Raw genomic sequence first — 19,291 nt, 5'->3', positions numbered from 1 at the left:
TTTCCCTCAACAGAGAGACCGAAAGACGGTGACAAAATATAAAAAAGAAACAAGTATAGCAGAATGAGGAATAATTTCGATGTATACAAACTAAAAATGACTGGGTTATTTTTAACCCATGCTGTGTAAACAATGACCCAATGTTGGGTTGTTGTTATGCAACCATGGGTAATAATAACAAAGCAAGTTGGGTTAAAACAGCATTGGGTCAGTTTTAACCCAGCAGTCTATTCTGTCCAATATTTACCCAGCATGGGGTAAAAATAACCCAGTAATTTTTAGAGTGTATTAATATACAGGACTTAATCTATTTAGATATTAATCAAAATGTTAACCTCAAATGTGGCATTTATTACATCCATATTCATTAAACCACCAACCTTAATGAGTAAAACGACTAGCACAAAAGCAAGTCTAATTAATAACCAAAATGCACCAAAATGCATTCAAAGTTCTAGTCAACTTAACACTCAGCTGAACTTTAAGTGGCTGACCCTTCAATAAAGACACAATACAATAGCAATTATAGTGAAGATAGTTGAAGTGCTCAGAGAGGCTTTGTGTAATGGCAGTCATGACCTCATTTTTACTGAGAGCGTTCAAAAGCTGTCCACATTTGCAAATGGAAATTTGAAAATATTCAAGAGGACCATAGTAATCTTCATGCTAAATATGCAAGTAGGTCTATATCATTTATTTGGACTTTTTGCAGGGCCCACAAAGCCCAATGCAACAATAACCTAGCTTCAGTTATTTGCTTATGCAGGAATAGGGGAAAATAAAAAATATGATAGTTAATTGCTTAAAAGTTTTTCTTGAAAACAAACTTTGTCATTTTATAGATACCTTTTTCATTTTAACTTAAAGGAAACAAGAAACCTAAACCGTATTTTAATAACTAACAATTTGGTAAAGATGGTATGAAGAGATTAGTTTTCTTTTAATAATAGATAATGATAAACATGATCCTGATTTTTTAAATGTATTTCTTTCTATGAACAAAACAAAATTTTACTACCATTGCTACAAAAATTATAGACAGTACTGCCCCCATGTGGACATACTACTAAAAAAATTAAAGTGAACACATTTAAAAAAATATGCATGCATGCATTTTTGTTTAGTCTGTTACTAATTCTACTATAATATATATTGTATATATGTTGAATAATTAATAAATATTTTATGTCCTGTGCGTTTAAAATACTTAAATAGCAGGTAAATAAGCTGAAATGTTTTTTTAACAGATACATTTGCAAAAAAATTACATTATTTTTAATTAAAACTTTAATAGACCTTTTTACTGTTTGTGCACAATGATGACGTGGCAGCGTATGTGCGCGCATTTAGGCAATGGAAGTAGTATAGCAAGAATCAGCAGTGATAGAGAAAGTTATTTAAAAAAATTAACTTTATCAACTTTTTCAACACAGCTACCAGATCCGTGTACTATAGTGGAGTGAATAGAAGACATTAGCAGATGGCCAAAAATAAAGTTGCGAGATACATATATACCTATATTAGTATACTATATTAGTGCAACCAAACGCAACAACCAGACATTTTGATGCTGGTAAACCATTTTAATAAACTTTCTGAGTTGCTAACACGTTAGAACCAATGGGGAATAACACCACTTCTGTTGCCTAAATGCGTGTGCAGGCTATTTGATCACGTAGGCTGTAAAAGGGTCTATATTCAGTTATTTTCTAGGTTTGGGTCGAGGGGGCTTACTCCTGCTATGTGCAGGTGAGAAATGTTGTTGCCCCCATTTCAGTCTATCTTGTCCAAATGGTGTTCCAGTTTCACTAACCGGAGCCTTTCCTTCGCCCAACAAATACTGCTCCCATTCCGGCAGTTTCTGTTCGACTGAAGCCCAATAACGAGTCTATAATAGGACCAAAAAAACAGATAACAGTTAACAGATAGGTTGTTCAAATATTTACTTATTCATATCAATATCTTGGGTAGGAAAAAGAGCTACGCTGTCATTTGAAATTAGAGCAGCTCCCATTATGAAAGGTAAAATTGTAGGCTATGTATAAAATCCATACATTTTAAACTTTTTTTGATGATCATGAAGAGTTCATGAATAATTGCATTATTTTACCATGTGTGTCTAAAAGTTACAGTCAACACTGATCAACAAATAGTATTAGGTAGCAGGGCTCAACATAAAGGACTGCCCGATGGCCCGGGGCAAGCGTGGGCGACGTTCGGGCCAGTAAAAAGTATTGTCACTTTCCCGATCGGGCCAGTGCTTTACCCTCAGTCACTAAAATATATTTTCATCAATGAATATTATTTAACATCTTGGAAGTAGACATTTACTTGCTATATTTTGCACAATTTGCTGTCAGTTTATAGGTAAAGCAGAAAAGTTGGGAGCCTTTTTTCTTTGGAACATGTCTGTTGTATATGTATACAATTAAATTTGACTTTTGAATGATTGTTTTTAAATATGTGACACTGACTTTTTTATTGGGGCCAGTGACAATTTTGTCAGGACAAGTTAAAACCGTAACCACTAGTCTGGCCCGACCGCGTTGAGCCCTGGGTAGGTTTCAGTACCTCAAGATGTACAATATCCGGATGCAGGAGCTGTCTTGTATGGAGTTTCTTTTCAACATTCTCCAAGTCCTTTATAACACACATCAATACAAATATATTTATCACAATATATATATAAAGCCTAAATCACATGAAAAAGCTGAAGTTGCTGCTTTAACCTGTGCATGTCTGATAACGTATGATATCTCTAAATATTTGAAGTTATGACAATTGAGTTAAGACAGTAAGATGCATTTTTTTATAGACTATAAGTTTACCTTAAGTATCTGAGCATTTCTCGTGCTCGCAGCTTGAGACCTCAGACGTTGCTGTTTCTTTTTAGTCTTTTGTTGTTCATTGAGCGCTTCCATCTGCTGTAGCAATAATGCTCTGCTCTCTAATCTACATAAACAATGTTAACGTCAATAAATCAAGTCAAGAAATAAAAAATCAGCAAACTTAAATAAAAATAAACTGGGACTCACATATCTTCATGTTTCTTGGTCAGTTCAAACTCTTCGCGTGCTGCTGAATCCATTGATCAGCTGTTTCAAAGGAGACTAACTCTGTCATTCGGTTAAAATCATCTCAACTGGTAAAGTCTCTAAAAAATCCCAACAAAACCATGACTACGTTATCAAAACAAAGCATAGCTTTGACCATGCTGCCATCCGAATGCAAAGAGGCGTATTCAAATTCATCGATCGACGTATGACATCAAAGTAGCGCGACAGCGATTGGCATGGCCAGCTTCTCGCGTTACTTTGATTTCATCTGGTGATCCGTTTGCGCAGCGCTTCATGAAATCGAACACCCATGGCCTGGCGTAACCATGGCCATTTCTCAATCGGAAGGCAGCAGCCTCCGGAGGTCACATATGCAGGCTGCATAAGTCATCATGCCAGGTTTGTTTAAGTTAACTGAGCATTACATTCGCAAGTCATACGCATATTACAACAATTCACGATTAACTGAGAATAACAAGCAACTTTATAATTGTTTATATTCTGAAATAAGACAGTATTTATGATGTATGCAGCCTGCAAATGCGACCTCCGGAGGTTGCAGCCTTTGGATTGAGAAACGGCCTATGGCTAGCTCCCAAACTGCGGATATAAGAGAATACCAGCAAAGGATTGTGAGATGTGCGCCATCTACTGGTGGGAAGAATAGACGGCACATTTAATAAAAAAGCGTTTACTTGAACATAATTGGGAATTTATCCATCTCATTTGTCCCAGGGGTTTAATGTTATTAAAATAATTGTTTATATCTATTCTCAATATGTAAACATACATTCAAATACTGTTTATTAAATATCTTTATTTAGAGTTTTTAACATTTCTTTGCAAGATTTAGACATATTTTCCCTTTTATAGAGTAGGTCTATGTTTCATGAAATGAATTATTAAAAATCTTTATTGAAACTTCATGTATTCTTTAGTCAAAGATCAAGACGTCAAAGATCAAGATATATGATTTGAACTGTCAGTTGTACAGCATTAACCTAGTCAAGTTGAAACAGAAAATAAAAGCCAGTAGAGATTGTCCTTAAGTTCATTCAGGTTGCCATGCCTTGCTTTTTTAACCAAAATCTTTCACTCAATCTTTTTTTTTCATATTAAAAAACAAAAAATGTTTGCTACTTGGAATGCCGATAATTAAAAAAAATATTTTAAAAAATGCAGATTATCAAAAAGCAGACCTTATGAAAGACCTTATGATTCACATACATTATTGTGTTAAATGCAAGAGAAACTAAAACAAAACAAGCATAAAATGCTCAGGCCTATTGGTCTTTTTTAATTACTGTTTAGCAAAATAGAATTACAGGAAAGATGACTAAACAATTATTTTTTACTAGACCTTTTGAGTAACATTTCCTTTTGCGGTTTATTTGTTGACTATTATCTAGATACTCTTACTACCACTTATAATGGTACTTATATCCTATTATAGATTTAATATGTACATTGTACTGTATGCCACAAAAATACTTTTATAGACCCTTTGTAGCCTATTGATATAGGCCTATAGCCTAGAAATCTAGACGCCCCCTAGCGGCCGCAAAATATATTTGCTGCCAGGGTAGGCCTACAGAGAAGTAACCATAGATATGTATATAAAGGCTAGATGGCTCGTCCGCGCTGATGGCCAATTGAGTTGAACGTCCGCATTTTGGCGGCCATCTTAGGACAGGGCGCTCGCTCACTCGTAGCATTGAGTTTTAATGATGCAGGTACTTTTAAATGACCATAACTTGCTTAATTTTTTACCGATTTTCAAACGGATTGGTTTGTTATAAACGTCAAAGATGAACCTATGACACTGAATACGTATACTAAAAATAAATAAAAAATTCATGAAACATGTTAAAGCATCCATAATTATAGCCACGTTAATAACGTTTGTAAAAAACCAAACCGTTTGTAAATCCGTCAAGAATTCAGCAAGTTACGAGCATTTTAGTTGGCGTATCGCGTATGTCACTCACCTTCCGTCCACAGCAGCAGGGAGCAGCACTATGGCAGCACTGACCTAAGATGGCCGCCAAGTGACGACACAGCTGACTCCGCCTTGAGCCATCTAGCCTTTATATACATATCTATGGAAGTAACACTCTTCACAATGTTTTATATTGAGGTTTAATGCCTTTGTTGTTTTAGTGCATCACTTTCTTCAACAATTTTGTCATTGTGGTAATACAATTTTATTAGCTTCAAAAGTGAAAACAGTAAAGAAATTATATAATTTAACTTTTATAATCTTACACTTCAAATTTAAACATACAAGACAAAAGTTCTACTTCATCAGAGTACAAAAAGCAGAAAAATCATGAAAATATTATTAACAAATATTCATTTTTCACAAAAATGTAATTACTTCATTTCTTTCTCAAGTTTTTAATTTAATTAATGAATACATATTAAAAAACATGTTTGTAAACCTATAGCCAGTAGAAAATAATGTTTCTAATCTCCTGTTATCTGTATCAGTTTAGCAATAATACATGTTAAATCAGAATTTAAGTCAAAACTTATGAAATTAACAAAAAAATGTTTTACATTGCCATTTGTTTTATCACTTTATTTCTGTCAGATTTTTCTACACACCACACAGGTTTAATCTTTTTTAAAACCATCAAATATTAGACTTTTGATTGACGTTGCAAAAACATTCTCTCTCCTGTACCATGTGGACTCTTTAAGCTGACATGGTCTTTCACCTTTAACTTGCCATTTTTTCTTATTTTCATTGGAGGTTTTTTGCTTATTGGTAATTTCTCTAATACTTCATTCAGTGTTACTGCGGCTACTAGGTGTTCTTTTCCTTTCCCCAGATGCTGTAGATTCATACCCTGGAACAATCTTGGTTTCATTGCTCGCACATTCATACAATGCAGTGCGTAACAGAATCTTTTTGGGTCCCCACACAAAATCTTTTTGGGGTTGATAATGACAAAACGCAAACCTAATCAGATCCTGTCTTTGTGACTTGTCTAAAACAGCAAATATGAAGTAATCTAGTACACTTTGTTTCAGATTTGGAAGCCTGTTCTCTACAAGAGTTTCTTGGAGAAAAAACCTGACCAGTTTTTCCTGAAAATGCTCATATCCGAGCGCCCCAAGACACTTCAGGATGCGTGTAATCCAAAGGTTGTTGTGCGTATTTCTGTAAAATCAAAGAGATGCAAAAAGGTACTTAAATAAAATCATGTAAATGAAATAAACAGAGGCAAGTGCAAAAGTATAAACCTGTTCAGGTTGTCAAATCGTTCCTTCCAGTTATGAGCATGTGTTACTTCTCCAGTGTGATCATTGACCAAGCGTATACCGTAGAAATCCAACATGAGTTCATATGATTTCAACAAATTGCCCTTCGCTTCGTTGTCTTTACGAAATTGCTAGACAACAAGACAGAATACTTTGAATTTTTTTGTAACAATTTGGTATAAATGTATCAAACACTTAAAGGTGCAGTGTGTAATTTTTAGAAGGATCTCTTGACGGAAATGCAAAATGATATACAAAACTATATTATCAGGGGTGTATAAAGACCTTTCATAATGAACCGGTATGTGTTTATTACCTTAGAACGAGACCCATTTATCTACATACACTGTGGGTCCCCTTACATAGAAGTCAGCATTTTGTGCCGCCATTTTTCTACAGAAGCCCTTAACGGACAAATTTTTTTAATAAGTTGTCTCCAACGATGACATGTTTGTCTAGTGGCGGCTACAGCTTCTCTAAAAGCGAGGGGTGAGCAGTGGACTAAGCCATTGGTTGCAATTAGTGACCTCACCACTAGATGCCGCTAAAATTTACACACTGCACCTTTAAAGCAATGTCTACCAAAAATGGAAACTGGTGATTACTTCCTTATTTGTGTTTAATTTCACAAATAATTAATTTTTCCGCCAGATTTTAAAAAAGCAACATTATAAGATCCATTAAACTGCATGTTTAAACGTACCTTGATTTCTTCTTTTGTGAGAACATGTGCTTCCCAGTTCATCCCTTTCTCTTCTATTGGAAACAACCTGCAACATAGTAAGTTGGTAAGATGAATGACTTTCTAAATCTCTAATTTTTTAAACAGATTAAGCTGGAGTTTACAGTGTGTTTATATTGTAACAGGATCTTACCACTGAATGTAGGAGTGAACTCTTTCCAGCCTATCATATTTACCCTTCCATTCTTTATGAAATTCATAAATGCTTACACCTGCAAAAATATTAAATATTAAAAAACATGTTTCAATAAAATCAGCAATAACAGACAGTACAGTTTATTTACAATATGATCACAATGGCATACTATCTGGCTTTGATCTCCTTGAACCTTTGTAAAACTCCAGGTTGTAGAAGGGACCCTGGAAAACAATATTAATCATCAAAAACAAGCATTTTCAAGTGTCTTCTCCAATCAAGACTTTGTAGGACATAAAGTGTTGGGTTATTACAATCAAATCTTTAGTTTTAGACCTAAAAAAAAAACAAGGCCATTGGGTAAGATAATTTTTTTTTATAGAAATGTATTGGTAAGATCATGCCCTTATAGGAAATCTTTTTGGTAAAGGTTTCTGATTCTTTAAGTGTGCATGTAGATTTTATGTTGCCCTCAAGTTACTTTTACAAGTAAAAGCTTCCCTCTAATGTGTGGGACAAGTTGTGTCATTTAACCACTTTCTTTAAACAGTCATATCTTTATGTTTTTGCTTTGGATAAGGGCCATTCAATTCTGATCCTGGAGAGCCGGTGCTGCACAAAGTTTAGCTCCAGCCCTAACCAAACCTATTACTTATTACACACCAAAATATTTTTTTTATCTTATCATATTTTTAAAATGTAAGAAACTACAAACATGATGAAAAAAAATCAACAATTCAACACATTTGTTCCTATAGTTTGAAGTCTGCCAGTATGTGGTCATGACAGCACATGCGCATCATCAGATTAACTTCACAAACAACGCGAGGCTCAGCTGAGAGCACAGTAAATCTCGTGAAGATCTTGGTGTTTCTCGCGTCCAAACGTGACTTTACAGTAAACAAACATGGCAAACAAAAGGGGGGTAAAGAAATGTGATTAATACAAATCACCGCTTTTCTACATCTCTGATGTCCATTTCACTTTGAACTGTTCATGTTGCGCCATGTAGTTGTTATGGTTTTATCTTTCATCTGCTAGTTTTCTGATTGGGTATCGTTTCTTTTCACGTGACAATTTACAGCGTGTGTGTGCGCGCGTTTGTCCTCAGAGCTTCCCCCACACAACAGGATTTCTGTTGAATATGCGCAATCGGTACGGCCCCGACGTGCTTCCGAGCAGATTCAGACGCCCTTAACGCACTGTGCACCACAGGAAAATCAGTTAAGATAATCGGTGCAACCACGAAGATGATCGGGACTTTACCTGGGATAGTCGTAAATGGGGAAATCAGCCCAAATTTAGCCAGATTATCTTGTGGTGTGTACCCAGCTTAATGGAAAACCACAGGATTATTTGAAAAATACAGACAGGTGTGTTTGATTAGGGTTGGAACTAAACTCTGTGGGACACCAGAACTGAATAGCCTATAGATGCTTATTATTTTTGGAGATACAAAAACACACAGAAATATGTTTGGGGTCATTTATCACTCTTTTCTTGCTGCCTAAGGAAAATGTAAGAAAATAGTGACAATGCTTACCTCACTTTTTCCTGTTTGATTATTAGGATAAATAAACTCACCTGGCAATGGGTTTGCATGCAAGAGAGTGACTGTAAGAGGCTCCCTTCATCTGTAAATACACAGGAATTAGCATCTAAGACAGTTCTATAGAAAATCTTCATAAGATTAAGTGGGTGTAACTGCAATAAGCATGAAACCGAAACTATGCTTCAAGGTATGTGAAACAAAGACTTCTGTACTGCTTTTTGAGTCATACAGTGCCATAAATGACATACTAACAAAAGAAAAAAAGAAACTGTTTACTTACTTTTGGTCCGCTGTCATCCAAGTTATAGAATTATAAACAAAGTCATTGTTTAAGATTTAATGTTCGAACAACAATCAGCATACAGCGGGCTGTCATGTGCACCACTGCATCTGGAAAAAGTATTTATACATTTGTAAAACTCACTCTAGTCTCCACAATGAAACTTACTCTGAGACTACGCCGAAACTCTTGCATGTCCCTTGCAGCATACATGTTCCTACGACTCCTTGTGGACGGATTATTTTTCTGTAAACAAAAATCAGCAGCAATGAATCTTTTCATATATTTTTCTATGCACAGAAATTGCACGTAAAAATGCACTTAGCATTTAACAAGGTTCTCGAAAAACAAGATTGGTTTAGTTTATTATCGATATTAAAGGTTACGTTCTTCCTGATACCATTTTTCAAACTTTAGTTAATGTGTAATGTTGCTGTTAGAGCATAAATAATACCTGCAAAATGATAAAGCTCAAAGTTCACTGGCAGGCGATATATTTTCATTAAAATAATTCATCTTTTAAAGCCTACAGTGAATGGCCGGTTTGGACTACAGCCCTCTACTTCCTGGTTGAATTACATCAATAAAAGAGTTTTTGACTAAACTCCGCCCACAGGAATACGTCAGTTGCCTGCTAAGCTCAAACAGCTTTGCTAAGCTAAGCTACTGTCGAATCACGACACACTAAACAAGCTAAACATTTAGAACTTTTTACATATTTCTGAAGGAGGGACTTAATAGGACAAGGAAGACATCAGCCCGTTTCTTGGGACAGCGAAAACAGCAGTATAAAGATAGGTAAATTGGGTTAAAAAATTCTGTCTAGCACTCAAGTCTCCTGAAGCAAAACAAGCAAAAGTGAAACTGAAATGCATTCTCAGAAATAGCCTACTTTTGGTACATTGGCTTACCCACAAACATAGCTTACTGGTACGTACAATGCCATATGGCTATATGGTTATTACATCCAATATATTATAAAATATAACATTATATAGATGCACTTGACTACTATCAGGTTAAATGAGAGATAAAGTCGACTGTGGCTATTACGCATGTGACATTAAGAGCATTAGCAAAACTAAAAACAAAAAGTCCACACATAACTTAGGTTACCTTCTTTTTGAATGTTTTATCTTCGTCCTCCCATGTGGAGTCATACTCACAGTCCCAATCATCATCATCATAGTCCGAGTCTGATCCCCGTATATAGCTCATTACTCTTCTTGGAAACAGCCACAAAAATGTCCAACAAAAGTAACAAACTTTAAAAAACTTTTTAAGCCGCATTAATCAGAAACGCCGAACAAGTTGAGTAATGTGTTCTTAACTCTCTCAATGCAAGAGAAAATGAAAGTTCATGATGAAACAAAAGCATTTCTAATTTATAAACAAGACAGACAAGAAGTTCAATAAAATTCAGAGGGTTGCCAGATCTCCCGTAAATAATCTGACACAACAAAATGTAGATCCCACATAAAAGCCGAACTACACTAGGCCTATTGTTTATTAATGTTTAATTTAACCCGTTTTGCTCTACAAAATATAATTTAGTTATCAAGTCTACAGAAAAACTATATTTTATGGACGATCCGAAAGTGATTTACAATGTACTGTTTTTCTTTTTTCTGTCTCCGCGTGATGGTTGCATTGCTAAAATTGTTTCTCTATCCCTGAATTTATGTATTTATAGGTTCTGCAATAAAAAAGACATTTAATGAAACTCTGAAAAAGGGAGATTTTGTAATCATCTGGAAAGCAAGCTGAAAAAGTTAGATAAATAGATTTAGTGGGTGTTGGTGACCAACCCAGAGGCGGAACCAGGGGTGGCCACGGCCACCATGGACATAATCAATTTTTAAAACACAAAAATAATTTTCAACCACTAAAGAAACCCAGTCATGTCTACAATAATGTTCCGGACCACAAAACTCTTGCGACACTCACCTGTACTGGTGCAATGCGAGAGTTTCCACCTTTTTTAAAAAGTGGGAGATGAGGAGGTTACAGTGTAGCCTCGCAAACCTAAAACACAATGAATTTTCCAATTCATTGATGAAGTTTCTTTTCAACATTCTCCAAGTCCTGTATAACAAACATCAATACAAATATATTAAGCAAATCACATGAAGAAGCTGAAGATGCAAAGTTGCTGCTTTAACCTGTGCATGTCAGATAACGTATGATATCGCTAAATATTGGCTGTTATGACGATTGAGTTAAGACAGTAAGATGCATTGTTTGATAGACTATAAGTTTACCTTAAGTATCTGAGCATTTCTCATGCTCACAGCTCAAGACCTCAGACGTTGCTGTTTCTTTTCAGTCTTATGTTGTTCATAGAGCGCTTCCATGCTCTTCCCTCCAATCTAACATAAACAATGTTAACGTCAATAAATCGTGTAGACAAAGTCGAGAAATAAAAAGTCAGTTAACTTACAGTTAAAATAAACAGGGACTCACATATCTTCATGTTTCTTGCTCAGATCAAACTCTTCGCGTGCTACTGAATCCATGGATCAGGTGTTTCAAAGGAGATGAACTCTGTCATCTGATTAAAATGACCTCAACTGGCAAGTCTGAATTTAGCAAGACTAAAATCGCTAATAAATTCAAACAAAACCATGACTACGTTACAGGGCCGGTTCTAGATATTTGGAGGCACTAGGCAAAATTTTTACTGGAGGCCCCTCACACCCCTCCAATTTTCAGCATAATATGAAAAAAAAATTTTTCAACCCTGTAAAAAATAATTTAAGCACTAAGTGATTAAACACGTTTTCCATATATTCTTTTCTGTTTTATCAAGTAACAAATTGATTACATTTATGTTAAAATGTAATCAGAAATTATGCAAAAACACGTGTAAAACATTTTAAGTCAGGTCAAATTTGTAGTTGTTGTGGATGCAGTGATTTATTTAAAACATCACCTTTTAGGGATAACACATGATAACAGTTGTGCTTTCTCCAAAGAGTAAAATTTAAAAGACAACACTACATTGCAAAAACCCTAACTGTAAAAAACTACAAATGAACACCTAGAAAACTTTTTTTATTTAAGCTGGGAATGAAGAGGAATTTCCCTCTTACTGAACCAATATATAGTATAAAGTTATCTAATTAGACTATGGATATATTCATATGTATTTCAATACCTTTTTATACCTTAAATATCCATACAAATCAGCTGCCACTGGAAGTAAAACAGACAAACTACTAAGCAGAATAATTTTTTTCTCTTCGATAAATATGCATCATGTTTTCATGATATGAAAACTAAAAGTGTAGAGGATTTACAAGATATGCAGACAGTTTATTTTAGGTAACGCCAGTTTTGTTTGCTGCTTGACCTTAAATACAAACTTTTTTAATTTGACCGTTTTGATAGTCAGCTCCCCACACAATACTATCCTGCACACGCATTAAAAGTGTCTAAACAGAGTCAGCAGCGCTCAAGTTTCAAGTGAATCTGTCCTGAAATTACGTTGATACACAGAACAAAGCTACGTTTATTTTTTAAAACACATTTTTCCTGAATATCATGTGCTGAACTGTCTTTGCATGCTGCTTTTGGTAAGCAGGAAACAAAGGACGTGATATAGCACCGGCCCTGGTTACAGGTTAAACAACATGACAAGAAAAATAAGACATTTTATTTATTAAAGGAAAGTTAACTTGAACAATCTACACGGTATAAGGAACAGTTAAAGGGGCATTTCACCCGTAGAAACATGAATCTTTATTGAAAGTGTGTCATATTTGTAGTCAAAATGTAACATACATTTAAAATGTGGTGCCTATTTGACCGAGAAAAGGGGTGTTTGTAGTCTCACTCCCTCAACAAAGATATTGGACTTCCTTCTTTCAATGATGCAAAATGATGATTTTTACATCATTGAAAGAAGGAAGTGCAACACTGAAATCTGTATTTCTCCTGTCTCAGCAGCAACTGAGAAAATTATGCATGACCATTCAAAAACATGACTGGGGTTCTAACTATACAAAGCTTAATGCAAATGGGTAAAGTGTCCCTTTAAAGGTGCGGCTAGTCTTTTAGTAGAGGAACAGTCAGGTGCCATTCTTCTATTTTGCTTGACCATTTGCTGTACTGTTTTATGTTTTCATTTTGAAAGGCAAGGGTCAGAAAGCAGACCTTATAAAAGGTATTTAGGCCCAATCCCATTTCTCTGTCTTACCCCTTCCCCTTAGTTTTGCATGTTCACGTGAGAGTAAGGCCCAATTGGAATAGCCCTTTCTCTCTCGTGAACGTGCAAAACTAAGGGGTAAGACAGAGAAATGAAATTGGGCCTTCGGCTAGCCAAAGGTGGAGCCAAACCCACATGTGTGTACTGATTGGCATACCCTATTGTGTTAAATGCAAGGGAAACTAAAACAAAACACAAGCATAAAATGCTCAGGCCTATTGGTCTTTTTCCATTTCTGTATAGCAAAATAGAATTACAGGAAAGCTTAGTAAACAATTACAGGAAATTATGGCTGTTTTTTTCACTAGACCTTTTGAGTAACATTTCCTTTTGCTCTTTATTTGTTGACTATTATCTAGATCTAAATACTCTTACTACCACTTTCAATAGCACTTATACTATCCTATTATAGATTTAATATGTACGTTATACTGTATGCCACAAAAATATTATTATAGACCACTATGTAGCCTATAGATATCTGCCTACATAAGTAACACACTACACAATGTTTTATATTGAGGTTTAATGGAGCCTTTGTTTTTTTAGTGCATGACTTTCTTCAACAATCACACCATTTTATTAGCTTCAATAGTGAAAACAGTAGAAGAGCATCATATTTATAACATGTTTTTTTTAAATAAGCAAAAATGTATATAGTTTAACTTTTATAATCTTACACTTCAAATTTAGACATACCAGCCAGTCAAGTAGAAAAATCATGAATCTATCATTAACAAATATTCCTTTTTTCATACTACCAAAATGTCATTACCTAATTTCTTTCTGAGGTAATCACTTCTATCAATATAATTTTGTATAGCAAAACAAACAAACAAACATTTTGTTTGTATAGCTAGCCAGTAGAATATAATGTTTCTAATCTCCTGTTATCTATCAGCTTGTAAACAGAAGTAATTGATATTAAATCAAAATTTAAGTCAAAACTTATGAAATTACCACAAACATTTTTTTTACATTGCCATTAGTTTTATACGTTTATTTCTCCGTCAGATTTTTCTTCACACATCACGTTTCCTCTAATATTAGACTTATGTTGATTCCGAACATGACGATCAACACCATTTTTCTCCCCACCTTGTGGACTCTTTAAGCTGATCTGATGGTCTTCACCTTTAACTTGCCCTTTTTCCTTACTTTGGCCAGAGGTTTTCTGATCACCCGATACACCTGTCTTTTCTTCAGGCATTGCATTATTGCTCTGACTGGACTCACTTTTTTGCACATTGGAAATTTTTCTGGAATTATCTTCAGTGTTACTGCGACTACTAGGTGTTATTTCCCTTTCCTCATATGCTTTCCATTCATACCCTGAAACAATCTTGCTTTCATTGCTTGCACAGAATCTTGACAGAATCTTTTTGGGTCCCCACACAAAATCTTTTTGGGGCTGATATTTACAAAAGGCAAACTTAATCAGATCCTGTCTTTGTGACTTGTCTAAAACAGCAAATATAAAGTAATCTAGTACACTTAGTTTTACATTTGGAAGATTCTTCTCTACAAGAGTTTCGTGGAGAAAAAACCTGACCAGTTTTTCCTGAAAATGCTCAAATCCGAGTGTCCCAAGACACTTCAGGATGCGTGTAATGCGAAGGTTGTTGTGCGTATTTCTGTAAAATCAAAGAGATGCAAAAAGGTACTTAAATAAAATCATGTAAATGAAATAAACAGAGGCAAGTGCAAAAGTATAAACCTGTTCAGGTTGTGAAATCGTTCCTCCCAGTTATTAGCACGTGCTACTGCTCCAGTGTGATCATTGACCAAGCGTATACCGTAGAAATCCAACATGAGTTCATATGATTTCAACAAATTGCCTTTCGCCGTTTTGTCTTTACGAAATTGCTGAACAACAGGAAAGATCATTTTGAATTAAATTTTTTTTTAAACAAATTGGTAAAACAGAGAATGGTTACCTTCAAGTAAGATGTCTTTTGGTTGTACAAATTTGTTTCTTTTTTTTAAAAGCAATATTATTAGATGCATTAAACTGCATGTTTAAACCTACCTTGATTTCTTCTTTTGTGAGAACATGTGCTTCCCAATTCATCCCTTCCTCTTGTAATGGAAACAACCTGCAGCATAGTAAGTTGGTAAGTTGAATGACTTTCTACATTTCTGATGTTTTAAACAGATTTATAGAGTTTGTTTATATTGTAACAGGATCTTACCATTGAATGTAGGAGTGAACTCTTTCCAGCCTATCATATTTACCCTTCCAATATTTATGAAATTCATCAATGCTTACACCTGTAGAAATATAAAAAAAAAAGTTTGAATGAAATCAGCAATTATAGACATTACAGTTTATATATAGTATGATCACAATGGAATACCATCTGGCACTGATCTCGTTGAACCTTTGTAAAACTCCAGGTTGTAGAAGCGATCCTGGAAAACAATATTAATAATAAAAATCATTAACCAAGTATCTCCTCCAATCAAGACTTTGTGGAAGATAAAGTGTTGGGTTACTTACATCAAATCTATAGTTTTAGAATTTAAAACAAGGCCATTGGGTAAGATTGTTTTTTTTTTAGAGAATTGTTAATAAGTTCATAATTGTAACCTAGGAAAGTCTTGTCCCTTTTGTAAATGTTTCTAATATGTGTGCATATAGATTTTATATGGCCCTCAATTTACTAATTGATGTAAATGCTTACCACTAATGTTTGGGACAAGTTGTGTCATTAAAACCCTTTCATGCTATAGAAAAACACACAGAAATATGCTTGGGACATTTGTTTCACAACTGTCTCTTTTCTTCCTGCCTAAAGAAAATGTAGTGCCAATTCTAACCTACAGTATTTGTTTATTAGGGTTAAAAAAAAACTTACCCGGGAATGGCTTTGTGTGTACCCTTGACCCTGAGATATACCGTATGGGACGATATTCATAGACACCTGTAAATACAGATGAATTAGCATCTGAGACAGTTCTTTAGAAAATTTTTATAATATTAAGTGGGTGCAACTGCAGTAAGCATGAAACCGAAACTAAGCAAGAAGGTTCTACAGTGAATGCTTCAAATCAAGTCTACTTCAAGAAATGTGAAACAAAACTTTTGTACTGCTTTTTGAGTTATACAGTACCATAAATGACAAACTAACAAAAGAAAAAAAACTTTACTTACTTCTGATGTGCTGTCATCCAAGTTCTTAAATTACAAACAAAGTCATTGTTTAAGATTGAATGTTCGAACAACAACCAGCATACAGCGGGCTTTCATGTGCACCACTGCAACCGGCAAAAGTACTTTTACATTTGTAAAACTTACAATATGTGAACTGGCATATTAATTTAAAAGTTAGAGTGGGGTAAAATGTGCCAGGGGGTCAATGTGTTGCGCTTAGTATTTAGGTAATTGTGCACCATTATCTATTAATCATAATGGACTCTATGACCGCTTAACTTTCGCGTTTGACTCACGGCTGCTCTTCAGTTTTTGGTACAGGAGATTTAAAGCGGATTTGTCGGCAGAATCGCTAAAATGTATATTAGATATTAATTTTCTATTTGTCTTTGTTATTAATAAAGCATACATAAATACGCAAAATAAGAGTTTTACTGTTCTAACATTTAGCTTGTATAACCACAGATGTTAACTTTGCTAGTACTGATGATAACAATCATATGAAATTCATATCAAGTATATCAACAACAGATGAATAACACTGTTATCAGTGCAATTTCTAGCTAAAATGAGTGGTAATGCAGATATTGGGTAGCACTGTAGAAGTTGTCATGCTTTCCAGTGAGTCTAATGCTGTAAACACGAAGACACACAGCAGTGGTGGCTAGAAGTTCTGTCCTTTCATACTTTCATATGTTTAAATGTTGTTATGGTATTAAAGGGGGGGTGCATGATTAAAAAAAAAAAACTTTGGAAGAGAGAGTCGGGCCGACTACCAAAACACACCTGAAGCCAATCAGCTAGGGGGCATGTCTACTAACCGACATCATTGCCTGGGTTGCGTATGTGTGGGGTGGGTCTATCAAAAGAAGGTCCAGATTCTATTGGGGTAGGGGCGTGTAAACAAGCATCAACTAAATTAGCTGTGTTATATTTGTTGTTTTGGCAACCAACGTTCCTGAATTTCATAGTGCTCTATGACTGGCGGACGTAGTCCAGCATCCTGAGATTTCACCGGAAATACGTTAAGCGCCACCGTGCATGGAGTCCATTATGTTTAGAAATGGCCCATAATAAAAAGGGCCCTTTGTGTTTACATGCAGGACAATATTACTTGAAGTGGCACAATTCACCTCACTCTAGTTTTCACTTTTAGGGTAATGAAACTTACTCTGATGCTACGCCGAAACTTTTGCATGTCCCTTGCAGCATACATATTCCTATGACTTGTGGACAGATTACTTTTCTGTAAACAAAAATCAGCAGCAATGAATCTTTTCAGATCTTTTTCTATGCACAGAATTGAATAAGCACGTAGAAATGCAGTTAGCATAAAAAACGTGTTAGTTTATTATCGATATTAAGACCATTCCAATTTGGCATGTTATATTTGTAATTTTCTTGTCCAGTGGTTCTCAAACTTCTTCGGCGTGCGGCCCCCCCTTGTGTACAGTGCATCCTTTTGTGGCCCCCCCAAAGCAAATTTATGACAAAACATTACAAAACTTAAAATGTATTAGATGATAAAATTTGGTGCTGTTGGTTAGAAGCCTTATTTTAAAAACACAGAATTTATAATAAATTAATGTATTTTATAAAACTTCATTAAACTGGGGCCACCATGGCACCATCTCAGGGCCCCCTGTTTGAGAACCACTGCTCTAGTCTCTTATTCCAATTTTAACAAACACTGAACTTTATTTATCATGGCAGACCCAGGTCATTAAGGTGTGGTTTCCCAGACAGGGAGACTAACGTTAGTTCTAGACTAAAATATATGTAAGAGCTGTCCAAACTCAAAACAACTTGCACTGGCATACCTTAGATACATCAGTGCCCATTGTTTTTCCTTAAAATGCACACAAGTAATGTTTTTAGTAAGGCTTGTTTGTTGAAACTAGTTATATTTCCTAATTAAACTAAAGCCTAGTACTGGTTTAAGATAATCCATGTCCTGGCAAACCACCCAAAATATGCGTCAGTAAGCACTCAAGTCTCCTGAAGCAAAACAGGCAATAGTGAAACTGAAATATATGCGATTCTCAGAAATAGCCTACTTGTATTACGCTTACCCACAAACATAGCGTACTGGTATGTACAATTTCATATGGTTATTATATCCAATATATTATAAAATATAACATAATATAGATGCACTTGACTATTACGTTGAATGAGAGCTACAGTAAGTCGACTGTGGCTATTACGAAACTAAACAAAACAAAAAGTCCACACATAACTTATACCTTCTTTTTGCATGTTTTATCTTCGTCCTCCCATGTGGAGTCATACTGACAGTCCCAATCATCATCATCAACATCTAAGTCCGAGTCTCGTCCCGTTATATAGCTCATTACTCTTCTTGGAAACAGCCACAAAAATGTCCAACAAAAGTAACAAACTTTAAAAAACTTTTTAAGCCGCATTAATCAGAAACGCCGATCAAGTTGAGCAACGCGTGCTTAACTCTCTCAATGCAAGAGAAAATGAAAGTTCATAATGAAACGAAAGCATTTCTAGTTTATAAACCAGGAAGGCAAGAAGCTCGATTTACCTCTGAGGGTTGCCAGATATCGCGTAAATAATCTGACACAACAAAATATAGATCCCACGTGAAAGCAGATCTACAATAGGCCTATTGTTTATAAAATGTTTAATTTTACCCGTTTCGCTCTACAAAATATAATTTAGTTATTAAGTCGACAGAAAAACTAGCTATTTTTGGAAGACCTGAAAGTCTGTTTTTTTTTTTCTTTTTTTTGTTTTACGTTTCGGGTTTGCATGCATCCATGTTGCTAGGAGTGTTTCTTTTTCCCTGAATTTACCTATATAAATTATACTGTGTACATATAAGTTATGCAATAAAAAAGACATTCCACAAAAATGAAAAAAGAGAC

The 19,291-nt window shown here is 35.0% G+C and overlaps 3 protein-coding genes across 3 annotated transcripts; all 3 read right to left on the bottom strand.

The window, feature by feature from the left end:
• Positions 1-330: 330 nt before the first annotated feature.
• On the bottom strand, positions 331-3,550 carry cep15 (centrosomal protein 15). Its single transcript, XM_065241442.2, has 4 exons — positions 3,036-3,550; positions 2,829-2,952; positions 2,572-2,640; positions 331-1,888 (listed from the first exon to the last, which is right to left on the bottom strand). The coding sequence occupies exons 1-4, from the start codon at positions 3,086-3,088 to the stop codon at positions 1,703-1,705; spliced, it is 432 nt and encodes a 143-aa protein (XP_065097514.1). The 5' UTR covers positions 3,089-3,550; the 3' UTR covers positions 331-1,702.
• A 1,668-nt stretch (positions 3,551-5,218) lies between these two features.
• Positions 5,219-10,251, bottom strand: LOC135719345 (opioid growth factor receptor-like protein 1). Its single transcript, XM_065242034.2, has 9 exons — positions 10,150-10,251; positions 9,202-9,279; positions 9,034-9,043; positions 8,786-8,835; positions 7,371-7,425; positions 7,199-7,277; positions 7,027-7,093; positions 6,306-6,454; positions 5,219-6,222 (listed from the first exon to the last, which is right to left on the bottom strand). The coding sequence occupies exons 1-9, from the start codon at positions 10,249-10,251 to the stop codon at positions 5,844-5,846; spliced, it is 969 nt and encodes a 322-aa protein (XP_065098106.1). The 3' UTR covers positions 5,219-5,843.
• A 1,860-nt stretch (positions 10,252-12,111) lies between these two features.
• LOC135718991 (opioid growth factor receptor-like) lies at positions 12,112-18,955 on the bottom strand. Its single transcript, XM_065241441.2, has 9 exons — positions 18,641-18,955; positions 17,566-17,640; positions 16,395-16,418; positions 16,099-16,164; positions 15,598-15,652; positions 15,433-15,511; positions 15,270-15,336; positions 14,958-15,106; positions 12,112-14,874 (listed from the first exon to the last, which is right to left on the bottom strand). Exons 1-9 carry the CDS (start codon positions 18,818-18,820, stop codon positions 14,232-14,234), a joined length of 1,338 nt encoding a protein of 445 aa, XP_065097513.1. The 5' UTR covers positions 18,821-18,955; the 3' UTR covers positions 12,112-14,231.
• Positions 18,956-19,291: the final 336 nt, after the last annotated feature.

Source organism: Paramisgurnus dabryanus, chromosome 14, assembly GCF_030506205.2.
Source record: "Paramisgurnus dabryanus chromosome 14, PD_genome_1.1, whole genome shotgun sequence".
NCBI classification, from domain to species: Eukaryota; Metazoa; Chordata; class Actinopteri; order Cypriniformes; family Cobitidae; genus Paramisgurnus; species Paramisgurnus dabryanus.
Note: the sequence above shows the minus strand (reverse complement) of the source record. Positions and strands in the feature narration are given on the sequence as shown.

Bases quoted from the DNA above. Each gene is read 5' to 3' on its own strand.
- cep15 (XM_065241442.2), bottom strand. From the start codon at position 3,088: ATGGATTCAGCAGCACGCGAAGAGTTTGAACTGACCAAGAAACATGAA. The intron at 2,953-3,035 runs GTGAGTCCCAGT...TTGTTTATGTAG, and splicing joins ACCAAGAAACATGAAGATAT to ATTAGAGAGCAGAGCATTAT. The intron at 2,641-2,828 runs GTAAACTTATAG...TGTGTTATAAAG, and splicing joins GAAATGCTCAGATACTTAAG to GACTTGGAGAATGTTGAAAA.
- LOC135719345 (XM_065242034.2), bottom strand. From the start codon at position 10,251: ATGAGCTATATACGGGGATCAGACTCGGACTATGATGATGATGATTGG. The intron at 7,426-8,785 runs GTGAGTTTATTT...ATTGTTTTCCAG, and splicing joins GCATGCAAACCCATTGCCAG to GGTCCCTTCTACAACCTGGA. The intron at 6,223-6,305 runs GTTTATACTTTT...TTGATTTTACAG, and splicing joins CGATTTGACAACCTGAACAG to AAATACGCACAACAACCTTT.
- LOC135718991 (XM_065241441.2), bottom strand. From the start codon at position 18,820: ATGCGGCTTAAAAAGTTTTTTAAAGTTTGTTACTTTTGTTGGACATTT. The intron at 16,419-17,565 runs GTAAGTTTCATT...TTGTAATTTAAG, and splicing joins AGTTTCGGCGTAGCATCAGA to AACTTGGATGACAGCACATC. The intron at 15,337-15,432 runs GTAAGATCCTGT...ACTATGCTGCAG, and splicing joins GTTCACTCCTACATTCAATG to GTTGTTTCCATTACAAGAGG.